The sequence below is a fragment of the Elgaria multicarinata genome, chromosome 2, assembly GCF_023053635.1.
Source record: "Elgaria multicarinata webbii isolate HBS135686 ecotype San Diego chromosome 2, rElgMul1.1.pri, whole genome shotgun sequence".
Taxonomy (NCBI): Eukaryota; Metazoa; Chordata; class Lepidosauria; order Squamata; family Anguidae; genus Elgaria; species Elgaria multicarinata.
The window spans coordinates 177,095,064-177,117,518 of record NC_086172.1 but is presented as its reverse complement, the minus strand read 5'-3'; the positions used below and the strand labels follow the sequence as shown (position 1 = coordinate 177,117,518).

Below are 22,455 nucleotides of genomic sequence, written 5' to 3'. Positions count from 1 at the left end.
TGAACCACCCGCTAACAGCACCTCCGCCAACAGTACCTCCCATGAAGCTGATTGGTGGGAGATTCAGGACAGATAAAAGGAAAGGACTTCTTCACACAACGAAGAGTTACACTGTGGAATTGACTACCACAAATGTAGCGATGGCCACCCATTTGGATGGCTCTAAAAGGAGATTGGACAGATTCCTGGAGGAGAAGGCTACCAATGACTACCAGTCCTGATGGCTACATGCTTCCTCTAGTATCAGAGGCAGTAGGCCTACGTACACCAATTGATGGGGAACACGAACAAGATAATGCTATTGCACACATGTCCTGCTTGTGGGTTTTCCACAGGCCGCCGGTTGGCCACTGTGTGAACTGAATGCTGGCCTAGGGAGCGCCATGGGCTGATCCAACATAGCTAAAGAACATAAGAACATGAGAAGAGCCTTGCTGGATCACACCAAGGGTCCATCTAGTCCAGCACTGTGTTCACACAGTGGCCAACCAGCCATCAGCCAGGGATGAAGAAGCAGGACACGGGTGCAACAGCACCCTCCCGCCCATGTTCCCCATCTGTCAGGGATGCTTTAGGGTGGATTCCTGCATTGAGCAGGGGGTTGGACTCGATGGCCTTGTAGGCCCCTTCCAACTCTACTATTCTACAATTATGTGATGCCCAACACACACACACACATGGACAAATATAGTCCTTAGCTAGAAGTTTTTCCTGATGTCCAGCTGGAATCTGGCTTCCTTTAACTTGAACCCGTTATTCCGTGTCCTGCAGGACACGGAATAACGGGCTCAAGTTAAAGGAAGCCAGATTCCAGCTGGACATCAGGAAAAACTTCCTGACTGTTAGAGCAGTACAACAATGGAATCAGTTGCCTGGTGAGGTTGTGGGCTCTCCCACACTCGAGGCCTTCAAGAAGCAGCTGGACAACCATCTGTCAGGGATGCTTTAGGGTGGATTCCTGCATTGAGCAGGGGGTTGGACTCGATGGCCTTGTAGGCCCCCTTCCAACTCTGCTATTCTATGATTCTATAACTGGTGCACACAGGCTTATTGCTCTTCTTACGTTCTTAACTTGCTTCTCTAGAATCTAGGTACTCTAAAACAAACCTTGTGTTTGGAGATTAATGGGGCCTGGTGGCTCACTTAGGCCTAATCTACACCCAGCAGGATATTGCACTATGAAAGCGGTCTATAAAAGGCAGGAGCCACACCAAGCAGGATATAGCACTATGAAAGGGGTCTACGGTACGTGTCAATGGGCCTCAACAGTTATCAGTGCACTTCAATACTGCTATAAAGCATTCGTGTGGCTCCTGCCTCTTATAGATCGCTTTCATATTGCAATATCCTGCTTGGTGTAGATTTGGCCTTAGAAAGACATCCTGCTTCCTCCTCCTCCTCCTCCTCGTCTGCCTTCCTTTGCAGACTCCACCTAAACAGTCTTAATTGGGAAGTGCTAAATAGGGCAGGAGAAGTGTGGAAATGTTCTGCCTTCCTCGAGGAAAGGCGGACGTGTGACGTTGGGTATTATCGATCTGCTAATTTATGCAATATACTTGCCTCCATCTTTTTCCAATTAGGAATTGCTAAGGAGGAAGATTCGCAAGACGAGCTGACATTCGTAACCCCCTGCTTATTAGAGACCTGAGAGATTTTGGATTATTTTAAATCGATATGGGCAATTCAGCCCTCTTTTTCTTCTTCTGCCTCTCTTCTTTGCAAAAGGACATGGCTCATCCCCGTCTGTGCGCCCTGTAAAAGAGTTATACCCATGTTCCCCATGCTCCTTCAGCCTTCCCCCATCTGCCACGTACCTCATCTTCACAGCATCCCTGCAGCACACAGTCCTTCCAGCCCATGATATTTTCTCTCGCTCACGTTAATCAAACTGACCTTCCACTTCCCTCAGAGCAGTTGAGCTGATCGCCAATATTCCAAACCTGACCCTAGCAGTTAGAACACAGGTCTCCCTGAGCAGATGGGATGAATGTGAACATTCTGTGACATCACAACCATCCAGCCAGTGGCAGGGCCGGCTCCAGAGGGTGGCAAGGTTAGGCCTTTGGCAGGGCTCCAAGACCATTAGAGGGCCCACGGCCCAAATGTGCCATCATCATTTCCACTTTGCACAGAGTATTCAAGCAGTTCTGATGCAGCCTAGGAGAACTCTCAGCTAGCATGTCGTGCATTTTCCAGGTTGGGGGCTGTCTCACTGGGGATCCCATTCCCCAGAGCCCCCAGAATTGTGGGGCTGGCTCTGGTCAGTGGCTTTGGGGGCCATGGCCTAATCTACAACAAGCAGGATATTGCACTATGAAAGCAGTATGAAAGCGGCATATAAAAGGCAGGAGCCGCACCAAGCAGGATATAGCAGTATGAAAGCGGTATATGGTATGTGTCAGTGGGCCCCAACAGTTGTCAGTGCACTTCAATACCGCTATAAAGCAGTCATAGAATCATAGAATCATAGAATAGCAGAGTTGGAAGGGGCCTACAAGGCCATCGAGTCCAACCCCCTGCGCAATGCAGTCGTGTGGCTCCTGCCTTTTACACACCGCTTTCATACTGCTTTCATAGTGAAATATCCTGCTTGGTGTAGATTAAGCCTAAGTCATATGATTCAGGCTTCAAGCTGAAAAAAGTGGCATGCTGCAGCCCTCGTTGGTCTGTACTAATTCAAAATGCAGGAGGACCAATTTGAGAGCTTCCTCAAGTAGAACCCCCCCTCCCAATGTGCAGAAAGCTAGCCTTTCAAGGAGAAGTACCCTAACCTTGCCTTCTCTCTGATGTCTGAGGTTTTTTTTAATATGTTCAGGGAGATTATTGTTTTCTTTTTTATAGAGACATGTCTTAGAATTATAGAATAGTAGAGTTGGAAGGGGCCTGTAAGGCCATTGAGTCCAACCCCCTGCTCAATGCAGGAATCCACCCTAAAGAATCCCTGACAGATGGTTTGTTTGTTTGTTTATTTATTACACTTGTATACCGCCGCCATAGCCAGGGCTCTCTGGGCAGTTTAAAGAAATTCTAAAATTAAGATAAAAACGAGTATACAAAATTTAAAATTCTAAAACACAGAACATACACACATAAAGCATTAAAACTGTTAAAAAACTAAACATGTGGGTGATTAAGATGTGCTGCCATATGCGTGGGCAAAGAGGAAAGTCTTAACCTGGCGCCGGAAAGATAGCAGCGTTGGTTGTCCAGCTGCCTCATTCAAGAGATCAGATCATAGAATCATAGAATCATAGAATCGCAGAGTTGGAAGGGGCCTACAAGGCCATCGAGTCCAACCCCCTGCTCAATGCAGGAATCCACCCTAAAGCATCCCTGACAGATGGTTGTCCAGCTGCCTCTTGAAGGCCTCTAGTGTGGGAGAGGCCACCACCTCCCTAGGTAACTGATTTCATTGTTGTACTGCTCTAACAGTCAGGAAGTTTTTCCTGATGTCCAGCTGGAATCTGGCTTCCTTTATCTTGAGCAAGATAATCTTTATCTTTAACATAGCAAGAGGTTTTTTAAAGGATTGCCGTTCTTTTGTCTTCTAAGCCGTGCTTAAATTTAAATTTCTTCCCACCTTCCGCCCCTCTTCAGATCGGCCTTCCCCAGATTAAAAGTGAAAGTGCTCTGACGAGGCACAGAATTAGATATTTTAAGTGCCGCACCGACGGGTGTTTTTGACGGAGCCTGCTGCCAGCGGGCGGCATGCGGAGAGATGGCAGCTGACAGCTGCCTGTCGTCCTCTCCGGCACCACGAGCCAACGGAATGTCATGTTCCTTGAGCCGCAGGGATAAAGGTGTTTACGGCGAACATATCGACGCAGCTCCGTTCACTAAGGGACGAATTTGGGCGCTGGTGGTGTCATGGCTCCGGTTGCAGCAGCTCAATCCTTTCCCTAAATCCCATTTTGTAGTCATTCTGCTCCATATTGGAACTGTATTGGGGGTGGGTTAAGCAATGCTGGGAGAATTTATGATGCCAGAAAGCCAACATTCCTTCCTCCCCTATTTTATCCTATTTATTTATTCAGTCAGTCGATCGATCAATCAATCCAATCAATAACTGTGCCTCCTTAATCTGTGAAGGAGAAACAGGCAGAATAGCTGCACAAGACCCTTGTCGTTGGTAGCACTAGGAGCCCTCTGTCTGAAAAGACGCCCCAGATGGTTTCTCTTGTGAGATGCACGTGCTGTCATAGAATCATAGAATAGTAGAGTTGGAAGGAGCCTACAAGGCCATCGAGTCCAGCCCCCTGCTCAATGCAGGAATCCACCCTAAAGCATCCCTGACAGATGGTTGTCCAGCTGCCTCTTGAAGGCCTCTAGTGTGGGAGAGCCCACCACCTCCCTAGGTAACTGATTCCATTGTCGTACTGCTCTAACAGTCAGGAAGTTTTTCCTGATGTCCAGCTGGAATCTGGCTTCCTTTAACTTGAGCCCATTATTCCGTGTCCTGCACTCTGGGAGGATCAAGAAGAGATCCTGGCCCTCCTCTGTGTGACAACCTTTTAAGTATTTGAAGAGTGCTATCCTGTCTCCCCTCAATCTTCTCTTCTCCAGGCTAAACATGCCCAGTTCTTTCAGTCTCTCTTCATAGGGCTGTCCTGTTTCTCCAAACCTCCCGCCTACTTGGGAGACAATAACGAGGCCTGCTAAGTAATCCACAAAGCTTTACTCAAGCAATAAACATCTCTTCCCACCTGAAGAGAGTCTAATCTCCAAGAACTTTCCCACTAAGCAAAACCATGCAAACCAAGCAAGACAACTGTCCTTTCAAGAAGAATGGAAAGTCGTTTCCCAAGACGCGTTAACTTCAGAGAGACTAGTTCTGAGGCAGCTTCTGACGGGATGCCAGCAGGGCAGACTTTCTCTCGCCTTCCTTTAGCTCTGCCTGTTTTAGTCTGCGGCATACTCTCGGATCGGCTAACCTCTCCGTGATCTCTCCCTCGGAAGAATGTTGGCTTTCCACTGACTGTGTATCGGTTGTTATTGAGGAGATAAGCTCTGGAAAGTGTTCACTCCCAGCTGGTGAAGTGCCCATGAGCACTTTCTCCCCCACTGGGATAGCCTGGCCTGTGTATGGCACCAACTCCTCTACTTCAGTGTCTGATTCTGACTGATCACCTGAAATACCTTCTTCCAACCCAGGGGGAGCAGGGCCAGACATGACATGTGCAACAAGCCAAAGTTTAAACGGCTTCCCGCTGCCCTCTTGAGCCTATCTTATTTTATTAATTTAAAATAGTGCTATGGCATTAAAAAAAAAGTATCCTAGGCAGTGTACAAAAAACAACTTCCTAGAAAAAAATGCATAATTTAGATGATAATCATTTGAACAATTCAAAAATCAAAGCAGCAGCAATAAAACCATAAAATTACAAATCATAAAGTCCATTAAAACCTTTTCTGAGCATGTTGGTTTTAACTGGTTTCCTGAGTGAGAGTAAGCATAAGAATCTGCCTGATCATGGATCAAGTAATTAATCCATCTAGCCCAGTATTGTCGACACTGACTGGCAGCAACGGTTCTCCAGGGTTTCAGGCGGGATTCCTTTCCTAGCCTTACTTGAAGGAGCCGGAGATTGAACCTGGGATCTTTTGCATCCGAAGGTCCAAACACTGATGCCTCCTTGATTTCTCACAGAGAGGGTGCCACCATGGAGAAGGCCCCGTCTTCATCTGATTTTGCTTTGCACAGAAGAAGGCCCCTGAAACCTTTTTCAAATGCCAGAAAAAGCCAACAGCTTTTTGGGTGGGGAAAAATAGGATGTTTAATGCAATAAAAGAACTCCTGTGCGTTTCGGACCCTTAGGACCTCCCTCAGGATAATCTAAAAAAACCCAATATATAATATTTACATATGTCCATCATTATATATCACATAAATCATATAAATGTACATCATCATATATAATTATAAAAGAGGAACACATCAAGAATGAGCGGCTCAAAACACAGATGCACACTTGTATGAGTTATGTGATACATAATGATGGACATTTTGAGTGTATAAATATTTTGTATTGTCTTTTTAGATTCCACTGAGCCCAGCAGGGTTCCCTCCCAAGTAAACATGCATCGTATTGGGCTGCACATAAAGAACCATGTAAAAGTCAGGGGATAGGGTTAACCTAGCCACAGTAATACATGCACTGGTAACTTCCCGATTAGACTACTGCAATGTACTCTACGTGGGGCTGCCCTTGAAGACGACCCGGAAGTTGCAACTAGTGCAAAATGCAGCAGCTAGATTTCTGACTGGAACATCTCATAGAGACTGTATAACGCCAGTCTTAAAAGAATTGCACTGGCTGCCAATATGTTTCCGGTCGGAATTCAAGGTGTTGGTAATGACGTTTAAAGCCCTGAACAGCTTGGGACCTTGATACTTGAGGGAGTGTTTCTCCCTATATCTGCCTGCCCGAGACCTGAGATCTGTCGGAGGACCCCTTCTCCATGCCCCACCAACATGACATAGATGCTATTGTGGGGCATGGGAGAGGGCTTTCTCTGTGGTGGTACCCCTGCTGTCAAATAACCTCCCCCTGGAAGCCCAACTGGTGCCGGTACTGGCTTTATTTTGGTGCCAGGTTAGGACATGGGTTTTTAACAGAGCCTTTGATGGCTAAATCCACCAGCCTGCACACTGTCTTGTTTTAATTGGATTTTACTGTTTTAAAATTTCATATTGGTTTTAATATATTAATGGTTTAATTTGTTTTAGAATTGTAGATTTATTGTTCTGTTTTATCTGTATGATTTTATCTGTACACCACCCTGAGATCCTTGTGATATAGGGCGGGATGTAAATGTTTTAATAAATAAATAAATAAATAAAAGAGCTTTCTTAAAACAAGCTCTGCTCAATTTTTCTCCCTCTCTCAAAATACTAGAACCCGGGGGTCATCCCATGAAGCTGATTGGTGGGAGATCCAAGACAAATAAAAGGAAGTACTTCACACAGCGCATAGTTAAGTTATGGAACTCACTACCACAAGATGTAGTGATGGCCACCAATTTGGATGGCTCTAAAAGGGGGTCGGATAAATTCCTGGAGGAGGAGAAGGCTATCAATGGCTGTTAGCCCTGATGGCTGTGTGCTATCTCCAGTATTCGAGGCAGTAAGCCTGTGTGCCCCAGTTGCTGGGGAACATGGGTGGGAGGGTGCTGTTGCACCATGTCATAGAATCATAGAATCGCAGAGTTGGAAGGGGCCTACAAGGCCATCGAGTCCAACCCCCTGCTCAATGCAGGAATCCACCCTAAAGCATCCCTGACAGAGGGTTGTCCAGCTGCCTCTTGAAGGCCTCGAGTGTGGGAGAGCCCACCACCTCACCAGGCAACTGATTCCATTGTTGTACTGCTCTAACAGTCTGGAAGTTTTTCCTGATGTCCAGCTGGAATCTGGCTTCCTTTAACTTGAGCCCGTTATTCCGTGTCCTGCAGGACACGGAATAACGGGCTCAAGTTAAAGGAAGCCAGATTCCAGCTGGACATCAGGAAAAACTTCTAGCTAAGGACTATATTTGTCCATGTGTGTGTGTGTGTTGGGCATCACATAATCGTAGAATAGTAGAGTTGGAAGGGGCCTACAAGGCCATCGAGTCCAACCCCCTGCTCAATGCAGGAATCCACCCTAAAGCATCCCCGACAGATGCTTGTCCAGCTGCCTCTTGAAGGCCTCTAGGGTGGGAGAGCCCACAACCTCCCTAGGGAACTGATTCCATTGTCATACTGCTCTAACAGTACGTCCTGCTTGTTCATCCCTGGCTGATGGCTGGTTGGCCACTGTGTGAACAGAGTGCTGGACTAGATGGACCCTTGGTCTGATCCAGCAGTGCACTTCTCTTGCAGCCCGTCTCTTGAAAAACGGGTCCTCCTGCTTATCCAGTGAAGAAATGCTTCCGATGAAACTGCCCAGAGCAAAAGGATCCCACCCGGTTGACTTCCCCACATGGTTGGGAGGGGGCTGTTGCTGGTAGGGCCATATCGGGGAGTTTAATTAAACACGCTAATGTGCAAAGAGACACAGAAATGAGAGCTCTGGTTTGTTGTTTCTCGTTCCTAGGGCTGGTCCGCCTGCACCATTTGGTCTGCTCGTATCCATGCAAGTGCTTCCTCCAATATGAGCCGTCTGACGGGGTTTCCCGCGTGCCTCGCCATCTGCCTTGTTCTGCTCAGCTCCGGCAGCCTGCCGTGCCTCGCTTTCCGAAACACGGAGGGGAGGTACGTCGGGCAACTGCAGCAGGCCTCGCCCTCCGGGAGCAGCGTAGAAGGCATCGCAAACGCGAGCGCATCAAACCCAGAAAGTAACTTCAGTTCGCCCGCGCAAGCCGCCTCCGAAAGCCTGGATGGCGCCGCCGTGGAGCCACCTGGGAGGTCGTTAAACACCGCCACCACTGTTAAAGCAACGCTACAATCCATCCCGGGCGTTCACAGCCTCGCAGGAGACCAGAGTTTGGATGTTTACACCAGTGCAGCCCCAGGGGTCAGTGAAAGCGAAAGGCGGGTTGGTTCCAGCGGGCCCAATAAAGAGCTGGATCGGAACGGTCCACGTGAGGCTGTGCTCGCCGCGGTCGTGACGGCCCCAGACCCTAGCGTCACGGGCGGTGTACTGAGCAGCACCGCAAGAGAGGCGCCGCAGGGAGACCGCGGTACAACTGGGCCTCTTTCTACAGAGAATTGGGAAGGGGATGTTTTTACGGCTGGTTACCTGGATGGAGGAAATGGGGTCGGCTATTCAGGTACGCCCCAACTGCCCACGCAAGAAAGGGTGTCAAGTCTTCCTGGTATGACCGCAAGTGACCACACCGCCAGTCCCTTCCCTCCAGCCGGTCAGTCATTCGATTCTGAGCAGGGGCCAAATGGAGACGGCCCCTTGATATGGACAGGCACGGGGACGTCTGCCACCCTCCCATTATTTCCCGCTGATGCCGCCTTCCATTTGGAAGTGGAAAACTCCAATGATCGGGGGCTTTTGAGAGGTACCCCCAACACCGCCACAAGTGCGGCCACCACCTTGCCGCAAAGTGACGACTGGGATGATACAAAACTGGACCCCGCCGGTCAGGCGAGAGCCATGTGGCCCGCGGTGGAGAATGAGCACTGGACGGTCACGGAACTATCTCTGCCTGTGGGAGGAGAGGAAGAGGAAGATGATGTGAAAAAGGGGCCACCGCCGAGGTTATTGCCAACCGCGGCGAAAGGAAGCAAAGATGATCAGCCCTGGTCAGGCCGAGCGCCTGTGCCGGGCGAAGACCTGACCGCACTTTCCGCAAGCCCCAACCCCGGCCATGCCACTAATCCGCCAGCACAGGATGAAGACCCTGCTGGAAGCTCAGTAGAAAACGCCGGCCTGGCTGTGACGAACCATTCCCAATGGTTTCCAGAGACTGCAACTACAACAGATGTGACCAAATCAGGTGTCTTCCAAACCCCGAGATATCCACAAAGAGGTAATTCTGTCCTCATCTCTCCTCCTGGGATTTTCTTCTTTTTAGAGAACGCTTAGATAGGGTGGCCCTATGGAAAGGAGGACCGGGCGTCTGTATCTGTAACAGTTGTATAGAAAAGGGGATTTCAGCAGGTGTCGTTTGTATATGTGGAGAACCTGGTGAAATTCCCTCTTCATCACTGCAGTTCAAGCTGCAGGAGCCCTGCCTAGCTTGACCGGATACAGGAGTGCACGGGATGCAGACAACATCATGAGAGTGACCTGCGAAAATCCATGAGTGCCCAGTAATGAGTGTCCAATAAAACACTCATCAGTAAGGAGGCAGCATTTAGGGTGACCCTATGGAAAGGAGGACAGGACTCCTGTATCTTTAACAGTTGTATAGAAAAAGGGAAATTCAGCAGGTGTCATTTGAATGCATGCAGCACCTGGCAAAATGCCCTCTTCTTCATCACAACAGTGAAAGCAGCAGGAGCCCTGCCCTCTTGACCAGCTACGGAAGAGGGCAGGGCTCCTGAAGCTTTAACTGTTGTGATGAAGAGGGGATTTCACCAGATGCTGCATGCATATAAATGACACCTGCTGAAATTCCCCTTTCAATACAACTGTTAAAGATACAGGAGCCCAGTCCTCCTTTCCATAGGGTCACCCTAGCTTAGAGCAGCCTTCCCCAACCTGCTAACCCCCCCCCCCAGATGTGATGGACTCTTCAATCCCCTCATTCCCAGGCAGCACGGTCCTTGGCCCAAGGGAATTTGGCCTTTCTTGCAAGCTATCTCTGTGCTGGTGGCAGCTGGTGGCTCTGATGTCAGTGGGGCAGTAAATCTGCTCTGGGTTTCAGTCAGAACTCTAAAGGAGCTCTCCAACGTGCTCCAAGATCCCGTGCCCCACTGACATCGCAGCCACCAGCCTCCATTGCATAATCTTCCTTCCTTCCTTCCATGGCCTCGATCTGTCCAAACTGTTCAGAAGGAATTTGATGTAAATGTGTCAGATCCTCTCCTTATGTGTACTGCTCTTGGTTTCATTCCCTTAGAAGACATTTGGCACCAGGTAAACCAAGGCCCTCCAGCAAAGGAGATCGTTACCTTGTCGTGGTGCCGGAGCTTGAGCACCTCAAGGATGCCATGAGCTAAACCGTGAAGGGACACCCAAGACAGGAAGGTCATGGTAGAGAGGTCAGACTAAATACGATCCCTGGGGAAGGTCATGGCAACCCACCCCAGTATTCTTGCCGTAAAAACTAAATGGATTGGTACAACAGCCAAAGTTTTCAGAGGAATTCTATCACAGAGGGTTTCTGTGTGCAATGCGGATTCCTTTGGTTATAGGATGTGACCTCGCAAGGTGAGACTAGATACTACATGGATTGGGACACAAACATGGGGGGTAGGGATACGTTAACCTTTTAATGCCTTCCATGAATCCAAATGTTTCCTTGGTCAGCAAAGATACACCAGTCCTTTATTGCCTTATGAAGCACCTAGTAGAGGTCTCCCTACCAGTGTTTAACCGTAGGGTGACCACATGAAAAAGAGGACAGGGCTCCTGTATCTTTAACAGTAGTGATGGAAGAGGGAATTTCAGCAGGTGTCCTTTGTAGGCATGCAACACCTGGTGAAATTTCTTCATCATAACAGTTAAAGCTGCAGGAACCCTGCCCTATACTAGAGTGACCAGATACAAAAGAGGGCAGAGCTCCTGCAGCTTTAACTGTTGTGATGAAGAGGGGATTTCACCAGGTTCTGTATATACAGGGTGACCATATGAAAAGGAGGACAGGGCTCCTGTATCTTTAACAGTTGTATTGAAAGGGGAATTTCAGCTGGTGTCATTTGTATATATGGGGAACCTGGTGAAATTTCCTCTTCATCACGACAGTGATACAGGTGCCCTGCCCTCTTTTAAATCTGGTCACTCTAGTATAGCTCCTGCTGCTTTAACTGCTGTGATGAAGAGGGAATTTTACCAGGTTCTCCATATATACAAATGACACCTGCTGAAATTCCCTTTTCTGTGCAACTATTAAAGATACAGGAGCCCCGTCCTCCTTTTCATAGGGTCACCCTATGTATATATTCAAATGACTCGCAGGAAAAACATGTTGTGTACCAGGATTATCATTACCAAACTACTCCTTTAATTTAATGATATGTATGAATCGGAAAAAGTCAACATTTGTCCGAAAGGCATTATATCTTGGGATGGGCACAAAATTCAAACCCAAATTCAGAACGCTTCTTCCATCTTGTGTTAATATCCGATCTGAAAGGTTAACAACTAAGTCCTGTTGCATCCCCTGTGTTGGGGGCGGAATGCAGCTTTAACTGTTGTGATGAAGAGGGGATTTCACCAGGTGCTGCATGCCTACCAATGACACCTGCTGAAATTCCCTTTTCTATGCAACTGTTAAAGATACAGGAGCCCTGTCCTCCTTTCCTTAGGGTTACCCTAGATTTATGCAGAGGGGACAGAGCAAGCTAAAGACGTCGTACCTGTATCTTTTCCTACTTAGCTGTTTCATTAACCTAGTTCTCACGGCACTGTATCGGCTCTTCTCACCCTCGCTAAAGAGATGGCAAGAAAAGGGATAGGCCGGTCACTCCTTCTCCAGTCATTAAACCTAGGGTGACCATATGAAAAGGAGGACAGGGCTCCTGTATCTTTAACAGTTGCATAGAACAGGGAATTTCAGCAGGTGTCATTTGTATATATGAAGAACCTGATGAAATTCCCTCTTCATCACAACAGTTAAAGTTGTAGGTGCCCTGCCCTCTTTTAAATCTGGTCACTCTAGTATAGCTCCTGCAGCTTTAAGTGCTGTGATGAAGACAGAATTTCACCAGGTTCCTCATATATACAAATTACACTTGCTGGAATTCCCTTTTCTATGCAACTGTTAAAGATACAGGAGCCCTGTCCTCCTTTTCATATGGTCACCCTATTAAACCGGCCATGCAGAACCTGTTGCAGCCCACGGGCCAGATTCCATTCTGAGAAGCTCTCGGGGGCCACATTGCAGTGGTGGGTGTGGCTAAAGGCAAAAGGGGGTGGGACCAAAGATACTAGTCTGTTGCTCTGACTGCTATTAACTCAGCCTTAGGAAAGGCATTTCAAGTGTTTATAATGCGGGAAGGAACGGGATGCAAGCCCCCCCCCCCAAAAAAAACCCTGGGTGGTTGTGGGGAAATGGGTGTGTGTGTCAGCAGTAGAGGGTGAGAATGTCTAGTGAATCCCAGAATAGGCTGACCATATGAAAAGGAGGACAGGGCTCCTGTATCTTTAACAGTAGTGATGAAGAGGGAATTTCAGCAGGTGTCCTTTGTAGGCATGCAGCACCTGGTGAAATTCCGTCTTCATCTCAACAGTTGAAGCTGCAGGAGCTATACTAGAGTGACCAGATACAAAAGAGGGCAGGGCTCCTGCAGCTTTAACTGTTGTGATGAAGAGGGGATTTCCCCAGATGCTGCATGCGTATAAATGACACCTGCTGAAATTCCCTTTTCAATACAACTGTTAAAGATACAGGAGCCCTGTCCTCCTTTTCATAGGGTCACCCTATTTAACCCATCCTGCCGTCTTAATGGGTTTGCTTATTATTGTTTTTCCTTTAATGCAATTCTTGCATTAAAGGAATACTAGGTCAAAATTATGGACTCAGGCCATTACAGCATAATCCTATTTATGCCTACTCAAAAGTAGGTCTCACTTTATTAGTGATTGTAAGCTGCCTTGAGTGCCATTTTTGATAGAAATCAATTAAATAAATTAATAAATACTGCTTTAAGCAATGAATTGGCATGAGTCAACTCATTGGCCCTGTTCAGACAACACGCTAAACCAAGCAGCTTAACCACAAAATGGTTAACGGAATGCATTCACCTTAATGCATTCCATTAACCATTTTGTGGTTATGCAGCGTGGTTTAGTGTGTTGTCTGAATACGGCCATTGGGGGATTCCTCCAATGAAACAGTTAGGGTCAGTTGTTTCATAAGGCAATACAGGGCCAGGACAACAGAGGGATCTTTGCTGGTCCCAGGCCCTCCATCCTCCCTACTGGGATTTGGGCCTGAAGCACCAAGGAAAAGTGTGGTTTCATGGAGGGCAAGTTGTAAGCAAACTCCATTTCTGACATTGCACAACATTGTCCCTGATTAGGGCGACCCTATGAAAAGGAGGACAGGGCTCCTGTATCTTTAACAGCTGCATAGAAAAGGGAATTTCAGAAGGTGCCATTTGTATATACGGAGAACCTGGTGAAATTCCCTCTTCATCATTTCAGTTAAAGGTGCAGGAGCTATACTAGAGTGACCAGATTTAAAAGAGGAAAGTGCACCTGCAGCTTTAACTGCTGTGATGAAGAGGAAATTTCTCCAGATTCCCCATATATACAAATGACACCTGCTGAAACTCCCTTTTCTATGCAACTGCTAAAGATACAGGAGCCCTGTCCTCCTTTTCATAGGGTCACCCTATCCCTGATCACGGGGCCTTAGTGTCCCAATTTCTTGGCTTTGTGGAGCTTGAGCAAGTTGTAATGCGTAGATTTCTGCTTCCTCTATGTTTCAGTCCCCCACCCACCCCAAAGTGTCCAGGGTAGGGGACGGAGCTGTTTCCCATGCCGTAAAACATTCTGGGGATTTTACATCTCTAGCTGGATACCACCCTGACAGCATGGAGAGAGGAGAAACGTTTGACCTTCAGGATTGGCTTTCCGGAGCAATTACTGCTGATGTCGTGGGGCTTGTGCAGACAGCTCAAAGTTCTGCAGCCTGGCTCCAATGTCGTGGAGTGGTTGCTGTTTTTTTGGTTGGTTTTATTATTTTTTTGCCGTTCAGGCACTGCAGGTCCTGGCGATAGCCGCTTGGAGCAAAGTAGATGCGAGTAAAGGAATGGTTAAAAGTAGCCCATCAGGAGGGGTGCCTGAGTCCTGACGGGCCGCTGAGATGGAAATTCGCTCTGCTCTGGTGTGGCGATTCTGGAGCGTAAGATACACAGAGCCGTGAAGGGAAACAGATTGGTGCATTCTAGAACTGTCCTTCTGCAGTGGGGGGGGGGGGGGGCTGCAGCAACGGGGATCTTTCGTCAGCGTTTACTGCGATGAGAAACAACACGCAAGGGCCAAAATTAGGGTGACCCTATGGAAAGGAGGACCGGGCTCCTGTATCTTTAACAGCTGCATAGAAAAGGGAATTTCAGGAGGTGTCATATGGGGATATATGGGGAACCTGGTGAAATTTCCTCTTCATTACAACAGTTAAAGCTGTTTTAACATTTTCCATATGCACTCTCACATGGTGATGGCTGTTTGGCTAGTGTTGTATAATTCCTAGAATTTATAATTTTGCACATGTCTTTTTCTGGAAACTGGTCATATTTCTTGGGACGATCGACTTCTCGCTTCTTTCTGCAATCTTGACAGCAGCTCAACCGTCACCAGACCATCAAGGCAAGACACATAAATAGGGGAGCCGCTCATAGAATCATAGAACAGTAGAGTTGGAAGGGGCCTATAAGGCCATCAAGTCCAACCGCCCGCCCCACCCCCACTCAATGCACCACCAAAAAAAGAGGACAAAAGAGGACATCGATTTGCATAACATTTACATATGCAAATTGATGTGTATAGGTGCAAATTTAGAAAGAGCAACTGTAATTTAAATGAAAATGCAATACATCTCACCTTCATGGAGAAGATTGGCTCAGCGAACGGTGGATGGACAACTGCAAGGCCCAGGTTGCTTTCTGGCTGCATGGTTCTTTGAGTTTAAAGCCGACAGCCCTTCATATACAGAACTGCCTTCTGCCAGCTCTGCAAAATGGAGGACTGCCCTCTGCAAAGTAGGACACCTGGCCACCCTATGAAGATCCAAAGAATATTTTAGCACAACAATCCTAGCCTCGAACCCATATCTGCTGCAGGAGGAATGGAGGAAGAAAAATCACCTTTTCTTTCAAGTGAAGCAGAATTAGGAGTTTCAACCTGTTTCTTCCATCTCTCTCTCCCCCACCATCACTACACTTGAAGAAAACGAGTGCTTCCTCGCTGGCCCAAAGAGGTAGGCACCTACCTTGGGGAAGAGGACGAGGAATCAGGGGGTGAAGGGCTCACACTGACCCACTTAGAAAACAACACGGCCCATGATCCCTGGCAGGAAAGGACCTCCGTGTGCCGTCTGCAGCCCAGGAAAAGCTTTTCAGACTCCTCCTTGCCTGGCGTGTCCTCTAGTGTTTCGTCCCCAAAATAAGGCTTTCCCCCTCTTTTCCGCTGGCTAAGGTTGGGTGAATAACGTCAAGTAGTTTGAACCCGAGCACCTGTGTTGAATGCAGAAGCTCTTAGGTTCAATCCTGGGCATCTCCCAGGTCAGGCTGGGAAAGATTCCTGTCTGAATCCCTGGAGAGCTGCTGACAGTTGGGCAATGTGAGGAAGTGTCCTGGGTACCACCCCAAAATGGCTGCCATGGGAGGCGCGGCGAGTCCCAATGGGAAGTCATCTGATCAAAAGATGGAGCATGAAGTAGGCTGAGTTCGGATGACACTTTAGGCAACGGAGGGGGCGGGGAATAATCGACTGACCGTGTGTCATTGCGCATGTGCTCCTCACACGACATGTTGCCCAGCTGCCATTGCGCGGCTGAGGCTCCCCGCAGCAGTTGAATGACATTCCAACTCTCCCTCCCTCAGCCCTCCCGGCCCTATCCTATCAACCATTGCAAGTTCTGCCGACTGTAGCGGAGCGGCTGGGGCGCTTTCGGCCTCTCCTGCCGGAGAACTCTGCGTGCTCCCGAAATAGCGCACTCAACGCGTTAAATTTGACAACGGGGCCCGCCACGTGACATGTTAAGCCACGGGTTTCCGGATAAGCGACGGTGCGGAAGCATCTTTGATGGTTCCTTGAGAGTTCTGACTGGGCCCCCGTCTATACGACAACGGGGTGGCTCCTCATTAAATATTAATCATTAATCATTAAATTAATAAATTAATCATTAATCATTAAATTAAGTAGGTTCAGAGGAGGGCAACCAGGATGATCAGGAGTCTGGAAACATGAAGAGAGACTGAAAGAACTGGGCATGTTTAGCCTGGAGAAGAGAAGATGGAGGGCAGACGTGATAGCACTCTTCAAATACTTAAAAGGTTGTCACACAGAGGAGGGCCAGGATCTCTTCTCGATCCTCCCACAGTGCAGGACACGGAATAACGGGCTCCAGTTACAGGAAGCCAGATTCTGGCTGGACATCAGGAAAAACTTCCTGACTGTTAGAGCAGTACGACAATGGAATCAGTTACCTAGGGAGGTGGTGGGCTCTCCCACCCTAGAGGCCTTCAAGAGGCAGCTGGACAGTCATCTGTCAGGGATGCTTTAGGGTGGATTCTTGCATTGAGCAGGGGGTTGAACTCGATGGCCTTGTAGGCCCCTTCCAACTCTGCTATTCTATAATTCTATAAACCTGAATTTTCGCTGATTCGAATGTAGGTAAAGAGCGTCACGCTGCAGCAGCAACAGCGATTTATTTCCCGATTTTTTTTAATAGTGCAGTTATAAATGTGCGCATATACGATGGTACAACGCTATGGAGTAGAGACGATGGAAGCTATAACTTTTATATGCGGAGCTCCGCAGATTCATATAACAGAGAAACTGGGAGTGGGGTGGGGGGAGAGAAAGGAACGAGGCAGCAGAATCGGAAAAGTCAAACTAAAAACGGTGCGAAGGAACGAGGCAGCTGATAGGTGGGAAATCGGCCAATCACGTTGTCCTACCCTCAAAGCTCCGCCCACATGTCAAAATGCGATTTAACTCCCCCAAAGACTAGGGTGACCATATGAAAAGGAGGACAGGGCTCCTGTATCTTTAAGAGTTGCACAGAAAAGGAAATTTCAGCAGGTGTCATTTGTATATAAGGAGAACCTGGTGAAATCCCCTCTTCATCACCACAGTTAAAGCTGCAGGAGCTATACTAGAGTGACCAGAATTAAAAGAGGGCAGGGCTCCTGCAGCTTTAACTGTGGTGATGAAGAGCGAATTTCACCAGGTTCTCTATATATACAAATGACACCTGCTGAAATTCCTTTTTCAATACAACTGTTAAAGATACAGAAGCCCTGTCCTCCTTTTCATATGGTCACCCTACCAAAGACACATAACCATAATGCAGTGCAAACTCAGACGTGATAGAAAAGTCGTGGTAAATCACAAATGTGAATATGCACATAGAATCATAGAATAGCAGAGTTGGAAGGGGCCTACAAGGCCATCGAGTCCAACCCCCTGCTCAATGCAGGAATCCACCCTAAAGCATCCCTGACAGATGCTTGTCCAGCTGCCTCTTGAAGGCCTCTAGTGTGGGAGAGCCCACAATCTCCCTAGGGAACTGGTTCCATTGTCGTACTGCTCTAACAGTCAGGAAGTTTTTCCTGATGTCCAGCTGAAATCTGGCTTCCTTTAACTTGAGCCCGTTATTCTGTGTCCTGCACTCTGGGAGGATCGAGAAGAGATCCTGGCCCTCCTCTGTGTGACAACCTTTCAAGTATTTGAAGAGTGCTCTCATGTCTCCCCTCCATCTTCTCTTCTCCAGGCTAAACATGCCCAGTTCTTTCAGTCTTTCTTCATAGGGCTTTGTTTCCAGACCCCTGATTATCCTGGTTGCCCTCCTCTGAACCTGCTCCAGCTTGTCTGCGTCCTTCTTGAATTGTGGAGCCCAGAACTGGATGCAATACTCTAGATGAGGCCTAACCAGGGCCGAATAGACAGGAACCAGTACCTCACACGATTTGGAAGCTATACTTCTGTTAACGCAGCCCAAAATAGCATTTGCCTTTCTTGCAGCCATATCGCACTGTTGGCTCATATTCAACTTGCAATCTACAACAATTCCAAGATCCTTCTCGTGTGTAGTATTGCTGAGCCAAGTATCCCCCATCTTGAAACTGTGCCTTATCATGTTAAAAAATCACGTTAAAAAAACTGGCGCTATGGCGAATGGAGGGCTGCGTCATGTGTCCTGGAAATGTGAATATGCGCATTTAAATCGGGGTAAACAAGCCGTATAGACAAGCCCTGGTTTTGACTGAAACCCGGTGTGGGTTCCTTGCTCCACTGTCATTGGAGTCACCAGCTTCCACTGGATCTAAGATCCGAGGTAACAGTGAGGATTCCTCCAAGGAGGCTCAGCAGGGCAGGTGTGGAACCTCAGCAAACTGGATTAGACTCTGTATTCCTGCTCTAAACCATGTTTTTTTTTTCTGTTATGTGCAAGTGGATCAATGTTTTTGGATGGAAAAATGCAGTGGCTGCATTCCCCAGCCTTTTTGCAGAGAACGTGTTCCACAGCCGCCCTCCCAAGCCTATATTTCAGACCATAACACTCAACCTTCTCCATGCAGGACGTGATGCGGCTTTCAGCCAATTTCAGTTCGTAATACATATCCGCTTCTTCCACACTGTTCCTTTTCCGATGGGAAGCTCGATGCAGCTTTAAGCTAACGACAGAGATTTGCATTTTCAAAGTGCCCGTGAGCCTCCAGTTACCCGTTTCAAAAAGACCTCTTCCTTCATAACCCAGATCTGCAGAAATCAGCATGAGGATACAAACCAGGGCACGAAGAGCCACAGATATGAGGCGCGTGTGGAGGAAGGTGGGCATTTCCTAGAAAGATAAAGAGAGAGATTTTGCACAGCCCTCCTTCACAAGTGCACGCATCGCCTCCCACGATATGTGCTAATTAATATAAGGGTTGAGTTAGCATTGCAAATAGCCAATTCTCACCACTGTGTTGTTTTCAGAAATACTCCACTATTAGGTAGGGGGACCATATGAAAAGGAGGACAAGGCTCCTGTATCTTTAACAGTTGTATTGAAAAGGGAATTTCAGCAGGTGTCATTTGCATATATGGGGAACCTGGTGAAATTCCCTCTTCATCACAACAGTTAAAGCTGCAGGAGCCCTGCCCTCTTTTAAATCTGGTCACTCTAGTATAGCTCCTGCAGCGTTAACTGTTGTGATGAAGAGGGAATTTCACCAGGTTCCTCATATATACAAACGGCACCTGCTGAAATTCCCTTTTCTATGCAACTGTTAAAGATACAGGAGCCCTGTCCTCCTTTTCATAGGGTCATCTTACTATTAGGTCACATAGCTGGGTTTTTTGCCGCATGCAACCTTGTTTGCTCCGAGATCTTCCGCGTTTCCCACACGATGAAGAGTTCTGTGAAATGCAGGTTCTTGCGCCACCCCTAAATGTGCCCTATAACAGATATTTTATCTTCTTTTGTTATCCTTCTTTTTATATTGTATTTTGTATTTGGGTTTTTCGCTTGTTGGATGTTTTATGATGTTCCTAATGGTTTTAATTTTTGTGAACCGCCCAGAGAGCTTTGGCTATTGGGCAGTATAAAAATGTAATAAATAAATAAATAAATAAATAAATAAATAAATAAAAATATCCCACCCCACCCCCAGGCATTACTCAAAGACCTGCCACAGCCTTCGATGAAATTGGTGTTGTGCTCCCAGCTGTGACCCAGGCGGAGTTCACTCCCCAGCAGGCTACAGGACAACAGAGGGTGATGGAAGAAGAAAGGAAGTTGGCAACCGAAATACCAACAGGTTCCAGCGTGGCCCAGCTGCTGAGGAAGTCGGAAAACTCTGTGATTACTGCGTCCCCCCTTGCTGGCTCTTTCTCTGTTGTAAAGACCCTGGATGCAGAAGGTTGGTTGATAGTTCGTCACGTTTTTCTTTGCTTTTATTTTTACTTTATTCATTTATGGTAGGGTGACCGTATGGAAAGGAGTCTTTAACAGTGGTATTGAAAGGGGAATTTCAGCAGGTGTCATTTGTAGGCATGCAGCACCTGGTGAAATCCCCTCTTCATCATAACAGTTAAAGCTGCAGGAGCCCTGCTCTATACTAGAGTGACCAGATACAAAACAGGGCAGAGCTCCTGCAGCTTTAACTGTTGTCACGAAGAGGGTTGGGTGTGGGGTGTTATGAAAGGTAAATTATTATTATTATTATTATTATTATTATTATTATTATTATTATTATTATTATTATTAATATAGCACCATCAGTGTACATTAAGTTTTCATTAATTCTCAGTGTATTTAAAGAGAGAAGGTCAAGAAAGGGAGATAGATCAGTAGCAGATTTACTAAGAAGGAAAGAAGAAAGACAAAGAAGGTTTTTCTACTTGTCATAAAATAGGGTGGCCTTATGGAAAGGAGGACTGGGCTCCTGTATCTTTAACAGTTGTATTGAAAGGGGAATTTCAGCAGGTGTCATTTGTATGCATGCAGCACTTGGTGAAATCCCCTCTTCATCACAACAGTGAAAGCTGCAGGTGCCCTGCCCTCTTTTGTATCGCGTCACTCTAGTATAGCTCCTGCAGCTTTCACTGTTGTGATGAAGAGGGAATTCCACCAGGTGCTACGTGCCTACAAATGATACCTGCTGAAATTTCCTTTCCTATACAACTGTTAAAGATGCAGGAGCCCTGTCCTCCTTTTCATATAGTCGCACCTTTTATGGGCCAGAGGCAGGGCACCCGCTTTGCATGGATAAGGTGACCGGTTCAATCCCCAACAGCTCCAATTCAGAGGATCAGGTGGCAGCTGGGGGCCAAGGTCCTTCTCAGAGACTCTTGGCAACTGCAACCAGGCAGAATCGCCCGTTCTGCGCTGGATGAATCCGTAGTCCTACCTAGTAGAAGGCAATGTTTGTTACCCACCCGGAAAGAGGTGCACGGTTTGTTCCTGAAAGGATGCCCACTCCTGGATCAAGCTCTCAAATATTAAGACTTTCCACTGACAGCCCCACCACCTTTTCAGGTAACCACCCCTCCTCCTCGCTGGGCTCAACTACACCAAGCAGGATATTCCACTATGAAAATGGTATGAAAGCGGTATATAAGAGGCAGGAGCCACACGACTGCTTTATAGCGGTATTGAAGTGCACTGCAGGATTTACACTACTGCTTTACAGTGGTGCTGAAGTAGGGTGACCACATGAAAAGGAGGACAGGGCTCCTGTATCTTTAACAGTTGTATTGAAAAGGAAATTTCTGCAGGCGTCACTTGTATATACAGAGAACCTGGTGAAATTTCCTCTTCATCACAATAGTTAAAGCTGCAGAAGCCCTGCCCTCTTGAACAGATACAAAAGAGGGCAGGGCTTCTGCAGCTTTAACTGTTCTGATGAAGAGGAAATTTCACCAGGTCTCCATATACACAAATGACACCTGCTGAAATTCCCTTTTCAATACAACTGTTAAAGATACAGGAGCTCTGTCCTCCTTTTCATATGGTCACCCTAGCTGAAGTGTACTGACAACTGTTGGGGCCCATCGACACATCTACACCGAGCAGGACATAGCACTATGAAAGCGGTATGAAAGTGGTTTATGGTATGTGCCAGTGGGCCCCAACAGTTGTCAGTGCACTTCAATACCGCTACAAAGCAGTCGTGTGGCTCCTGCCTCTTACATACTGCTTTCATACCACTTTCATAGTGGAATATCCTTCTTGGTGTAGATGAGCCCGCTGTCAAGCAGGGAGTGATAAGGGAGGTGATGGTTTTGCAACTCCCTTCCCAAACAGGCCCACAAAGTAGGGTGCCTCTCATTTCCTCTCATTGAGCAGGGGGTTGGACTTGATGGCCTTATAGCCCCCTTCCAACTCTACTATTCTATGATTCTATGAACTATTAGAGGCTGGGGTGTAAGAAACTGGGTCTTTCACATCAGCCTACACTACGGTGACCGTATGGAATGGAGGAGAGGGCTCCTGTATCTTTAACAATTGTATAGAAAAAGGAATTTTATTTATTTATTTATTTATTTATCACATATGCATACCAACAGCTGAAGCTCTCTGGGCGGTTCACAAAAAGTAAAACCATGAAAACCATTCAAAATATAAAGCAAACAACAGTATAAACAGTATAAAATATAATTTAAAAGCACAACCAGGGTAGAACCGCGCAGCAATGCAGACA

General features: G+C 47.2%; 1 protein-coding gene across 1 annotated transcript in view; it reads left to right on the top strand.

Moving 5' to 3' along the window:
* ARMH4 (armadillo like helical domain containing 4) overlaps positions 1 to 22,455 on the top strand; it is a 60,973-nt gene that overhangs the window by 5,788 nt on the left and 32,730 nt on the right. The window contains exons 2-3 of the mRNA XM_063118503.1: positions 8,072 to 9,458; positions 19,924 to 20,172. Coding sequence (XP_062974573.1) covers positions 8,072 to 9,458; positions 19,924 to 20,172 — 1,636 coding nt within the window. The remainder of the gene's footprint in view (positions 1 to 8,071; positions 9,459 to 19,923; positions 20,173 to 22,455) is intronic.